The sequence below is a fragment of the Elephantulus edwardii genome, unplaced genomic scaffold (assembly GCF_000299155.1).
Source record: "Elephantulus edwardii isolate Elephantulus edwardi_28Jun2011 unplaced genomic scaffold, EleEdw1.0 scaffold00082, whole genome shotgun sequence".
Classification (NCBI taxonomy): Eukaryota; Metazoa; Chordata; class Mammalia; order Macroscelidea; family Macroscelididae; genus Elephantulus; species Elephantulus edwardii.
This window is the reverse complement of record NW_006399832.1, coordinates 4,106,447-4,112,700: the sequence shown is the minus strand read 5'-3', so window position 1 is coordinate 4,112,700 and position 6,254 is coordinate 4,106,447. Positions and strand designations below refer to the sequence as shown.

Below are 6,254 nucleotides of genomic sequence, written 5' to 3'. Positions count from 1 at the left end.
ATGTAACCTTAATTCTGGATTACTGTGCTAACCATAATACTCAATCATATATCACCTCTAATCTGTTCTTTCCCTCATCTGTTTCAATACAATATACATAATTTATCTATGTTTTTATCTCTAGAGATCACTCAGGAGAAGGATGGGCAATGTTCTCTCGTGTGATTAATTACTTCTGAAAACCCACTGGAGGGTCAGCTAGCTATGTGTTGGTTCTGACTCAAGGGTACAGAACAACAACAACAACAGAGATGCCTAGTTTAGACATTTCATATAAATGGAATCATACATTTATACACAGCATTACCTATTATAGTGTTTTAGGGAAATACAGACATTTGCTGTCAGTTTAAAAAACTATTTTTTTCTTCTCTTTTTAAGTCTGAACGGTAAGCTAAGCAGCTGGCACCATTTACATTTGGGGAGAAACTGAGATCATTGTAGGTGGAAGGATCTCAGTTCAGTCAAAGCATCTTTTACATTGGGTCTGGAGAGCCACTGCTTGGAAAAGTTTGTGTGTTCCACCAGTGGGTGTCAGTATCTAATTAAAGATGGCTTTTCCTGGAGCTGTTACCATACATTACCCTGAAGCTAGTCTCAGAACGTCAAGAACAATCCTGTGTTTATTTACAGGATCACCTCCTGGTACAAAAGGTGTAGCAAATTATATTAGCCATGTGTTCTTTTGACATTAGATAGCTTGCAGAAGACTGAGATGTTAATCATTGTTACTGAAGTTGAACTCTCCTATTTTCTAAGCATATTTAATTGAAATCAGCCACATATGCTTTGACAGTTTTGATAGTTTGTGTCCTACAGACTCAAGTGAGGAAGGAAAGGATTTGAATTTTTCTACAATAACATCTCAGTGCCTTCATCTATAGAGATATTAAAAAATGGTATTCTGATTAGCCTTGTCATTTGATTAGCCTTGTCATGGGTAATCAATTCCATTAAGCAATTAAATACTGAAACATTAGTTTGCTTGGCAAGTTTTATGCTGTACTGACTCCTTTTTTATCTTCCATTCTTGTTACAGGCTATCTCTTAGGTAGTGAAGATTACTACTCCCATGAGCGTTGTACGTTTATCAATGCCCTAAATGTCACTAGGTGTGCTCTTGACTTCAGAGATGGTGAAGAAGTTGCATCTGGATATAAAAATATGTACTCAACAAATATATTCACTGAAAGGGCAATGGCCCTCATAGCTAACCATTCTCCAGAAAAGGTATGTCTGGATTCTTTACTGACCTCAGAATCTTACTAAGATAGCCCTTTTCCACATAAATAAAAGAAAGGCCACTGCTCTATGGATAAAAACCCAACCAGCTCTATGGGACTTGATTTAAAATTTTAAAATGTATCTGAATAAGCCTGGGAAGCTTGTTAAAAATGAAGATTTCTGGACCCTACTTCTAAGAGCTTGATGAGATGGATTGACAAAATTACTAGGGTAATGGGGGTAGGTGTGTCGGAGGAGTCAGTGAGACTAAATCCGGGCAGGCTTCAGAGCTGTTATACATTGAGTTGCAGGAGACTCAACGACACATAACAACAACATGTCAACCTAGAACAGACTGTAACTGATCCTTCAGCAGGTTTAAAGAGGCTATCAAGTGCATAGGAAGATTTTGCCCATTTTCTCTCTCAGAGCAGCTGCTGAATTCAAATTGTCTTTGGGTTGATCGTACAGCAGCTTATCACTAAGTCACCAGAGTTCTCCCTAGACATTCACTAAGTAAATGTAAAATCTATACATCAGAATTGTAACGACAATCCATTGGAGTGCTTCTGGTGCATGTGGTCCTCTAATGACACTTTTAGAAAGACTGTGTCTTGGAGCATTTCAGTGCAGATATAGTTTTATTAGTTTGGTGTGTTAAGTACATGTACTGTAAGAAATTAATAAAATTAATGTGGGTATATTACAGCAAACTTTCTGTTAAGGACAAAGTAGTAAATATTTTATACGTTGTAAGCCATAAAATGTGTGTCACAGTTACTTAATTCTGCCAGTGTAGAGCAAAAGCAGCCATCAATGACATGTAAACAAGTGGGTGTGGCTGTACTCCAATAAAATTTTACTTGCAGAAACAAGTGGCCTGCCAGCTTTGGCTTACAGGCAGTCTTTTGCTGATAACTGCTTTGCTATACAGCCATGAATTTGAAATGGCCACGAGAGGTTATTTAGTCCCTTGCTACTCCAGTTGTAGTCTGGAAAATAGCAGAATTAAAATCATTTGGAAACTTGTCAGAAATTCAGAGCCTTAAGCCATAATCTAGACTTACTTAAATCAGTATCTGCATTTTATTAAGGTATCCAGATGATTGTTACTATGGTTTGAAAGTACAGTTTCAGACTTATGAAAAAAAAGATCATAAAACTCTTTTCTGTTGAATTGGAACTTAACTCATAGCTGAGCCTTCATGGGGGTTTTCTCAGCTGTGGGTTGTCGGGGTGGGAGTTTCTGGTGGCATAGCAGTAAGTAATTGACTTGCCAACATAAAAGTATGTAGTTAAAATTCTCCAACTGCTCCACAGGAGAAAGATGAACTGCCCCCTTTTGTGTGTTTTCCTGTCTCTGAAAACCCAGTGGAGGGTTAGAGTTAATATGAATTGGTTTTGACTTAACAGGGCATAGTAACAACACCACCATACCATAGGGGAGGAGGTTGCCCACCTTTCCCCATATAGCTTCTTGGTGGCTTTAAACTTCTACAGAATTATGACCTTTGGTGCAATTCCCTATGGACTATGCCACCAGAACTCTCTCTTTGAGGTTTTCTGTATTTGTTCTCATTCTCAAGAAAGGTGATCCAATGGAATGTGGAAATTATCAAACAAAATAATGACTATCACAGGCAAGCAAAATCTTGCTGAAGATTATTCAAAATGGCTACAACATTACATCAATAGGGAATCACAAGAAATTAAAACTGGATTCAGAAGAGGCCCATGGCATGAGAGGTATAATAATTAATGGCAATTGAATCTCTGCTGAAAGCAGAGAATACCAAAAAGATGTTTATCTGTCTTTCATTGACTATATGCAGAGGTATTTGACTAGGTGAATCCTAACAAATTATGGCTAACATTGAGAAGTATGGAATTCCTAGAACATTGAATTGTGCTCATGCAAAACCTACACCTAGGCCAAAAAGCCCTTGTCTAAACATAAGTTCTCTGTGGAAATTATCAAACAATATCACTAATATTACACACAAGCAAGATCCTGCTGAAGATTTTTCAGAAACAACTGAAACAATACATTGACAGAGAGCTGGGTTTAGAAGAGGTTGTGGCACTAGAGACATTTTTGCCAATGTCAGATGGATCTTGACAAAATGTAGATAATATCAAAAGAATGTCTATCTGTTTCATTGATTATGCAAAATCATTTGCCATGTGGATCACAACAAATTGTAGCTAACCTTGAGAAAAATGGGAATCCCAGAACACTTGATTGTGCTTATATGAAAGCTATACTTGGACCAAAAGGCAGTCCTCAGAACAGAGAAAGGAAACACTGCATGGTTCAAAATTAGGAAAGGAGTGCATCAGGGATGCGTCCTGTTCCCATACCGTTTCAATCTATATGCAGAACAGATCGTTCAGGAAGCAGGACTTTATGAGGAGGAGTATGGCATCAAGATTGGAGGAAGACTCTTCAACAACCTACGTTATGCAGATGACACAACCTTGCTTGTTGAAATTTATGTAGACCTGAAGTGTTTGCTGCAGAAGGTCAAGGATTGTAGTCTTTGATATGGATTGAAGCTCGACATCAAGAAGACAAAGATTCTCACCATTGGGCCACTTGGCAGAACCATGATAGATGGAGAAGAGATTGAGGTTGTTAACAATTACTTAACACCAGCAGTCAGAAAATCAAAAGATGAATTGCATTCGGAAAATCTGCTGAACCTTGTGCCATTAGGGTATCAAATGGCATAAAGTTTACCCATGGTGGACAGTGTTTGGTGGAGCTCACAGTTTAAGACAGGTTTGGAAGCAGGAGAGGCATCCACTTCCTAAACAACATGCCTCTGTAATAGGCTTCAGGTCTTTTCTTTATAGAGTCACTACGAATTGTGCTCAAGTAGATGGCAATCAACAACCACAGCTTGAGAAATGCAGAGTGAATTCTTTGCTTTTTATTCTCCACTTCCAGCTCTCTACACATGCCATTATAATACTTTGCTTTGTCTTCTCAAGCTTCCCTTTGAAATCTTCTGTTCTGCTCTTTTTACTTCATCATGTTTTCCCTTTGTTTTGGCTCCTCAACACTCTTGTGCAATATTCAGAGTCTCTTCTAATATCCATTTTGAATTTTTAAGAACATGGCATCAAGGTTGAAGGAAGACTCGTCAATAACTTGTGTTATGTAGATGACCATCTTGCTAGTTGAAAGGCAGGAGGACTTGAAGCATTTGTTGCCGAATATCAAAGAATACAGCCTTATAAGGATTGCACCTCAGCTCAAGGAAACAAAAATTCTTATCACCAACCCAATAGGCATCATCATGATAAATGGAGAAAGGATTGAAACTGTTAACAACTTCATCATACTTGGACCCACAACCAACACCCTAGGTTCCAGCAGTCAGGAAATCAGGAGATATATTGCACTAGGAAAGTCTGTAGTCAGGAACATCTACAAATTATTGAGGAGTTATGATGTCAGTTTGAGGACTAAAGTGTGTCTGATTCAGACCAGGGTCTTTCTTATCACTTGTTATGCATCTGAGAGCTGGACAGTGAATAAGGTTGGCAGAAGAAGAATTGATGCCATAGAGGTATGGTGTTGGACCAAGTTCTGAATGTCCATGGACTGCCAATAGAACCAACAAATATATCTTGGAGAAAGCGCAGCCAGTGTTCCTTGGAAGCAAAAATTATAAAGCTTTTCCTCATATACTTTGGGTACATTGCCAGGAGAGTCTATTCCTTGAGAGGGACATGATTCTCAGAAAGGCTGAGGGTCAGCAAAGGAGAGGAAGTCCCTCAACCTGGGGCTCTAGTGCGTCAGAAAGTGTGACGATGGCACAAAAAAATGACAGGGTTCAGATCTGTTGTTCATAGGGTTGCTATGGTCATGCATGACTCAACAGCACCTAAGAGCAACAACAATAACAAAAAGTAGTAAGATTTGATATTGGAGTTAGTAGAAATAGGAGCAGAATCATAGAAGACCATGTGTGACCTTATAGAAATTAGTTTTGTACTCTGCACATTGTGGATAGAGTTCCCCTTGTGGAGTTAGTAGAGGTCAGATTTATCTGTCTCATGGTTGGTTTCCTTGGTTTTTTTAACACATAAATGCACTATAAAGTAGAAACAAAAATGCACAATCAGCAGAGTGTAAGCTAAAGTATTGGGCCTTTCTAAGAATTAGATCTCTGTGGGGCTCAAAGAACTTCTAGAAATGAGTAAAGAGAGGATCTTCAGACTAAGAGAATAATATTTGGCAATTACATACCTACCAGCGATTGATCTCTAGAGTTTATAGAAGACTCTGATACCTAAAGAAGTCTACGGCCATACCACCCTGAATGCGCCCGATCTCGTCTGATCCCTAAAGAAGGAAAAGGAAAAGGATTAAAAGATGGACAGAGGACATTAAAAGATGCTTCACCAAAGGAGACTTTCAAATGGCCAACAAAAATATATAGAAATGCTTAAGATCATGAGCTATTTAATAGAGAGGCAAACCAACACAACAATGAGATGGCATATTACTGCAGCAACCGTTTCAAAGGTCAATAAGACAACAAACAACAATTGCTAAGATTATATGGTTCTTGGTATTTGCTTTTTAATATAGTGAATTACAGTGATTGTTTTTCTTATGTTGAATCATCCTTGAATGCCTGTTATGTATCCCACTTGGTTATGGTGAATTTTTTTATGTGCTTTTGGATTCTATTGGCTAGGATTTTGTTAAGGATTTTTGCATCTATATTCATGAGAGATAATGATCTGTAGTTTCTTTCTTGGTAATATCTTTGCCTGGTTTAGGTGGGATTGAAAAATGGTACAACCATTCTGGAAGGCAGTTTGGCGCTTCCTAAAAAAGCTGAATGAACATAGAATTTCCATATGAATTTCTGTATTACCTAGCTATTCCACTACTTGGAATATATATACCCTGAGAAAATGAGAATTGAGGCACAAAAAGAGACTTGTATGTCAAAGTTCATAGCAGCACTATTCACCATCGCAAGAACATGCAAACAATCCAGATGTCTAAC

The 6,254-nt window shown here is 38.2% G+C and overlaps 1 protein-coding gene across 1 annotated transcript in view; it reads left to right on the top strand.

Moving 5' to 3' along the window:
- ARSB (arylsulfatase B) overlaps positions 1–6,254 on the top strand; it is a 263,697-nt gene that overhangs the window by 42,813 nt on the left and 214,630 nt on the right. Inside the window, exon 3 of the mRNA XM_006889883.1 lies at positions 1,040–1,230. Within this exon, the coding sequence (XP_006889945.1) occupies positions 1,040–1,230 (191 nt within the window). The remainder of the gene's footprint in view (positions 1–1,039; positions 1,231–6,254) is intronic.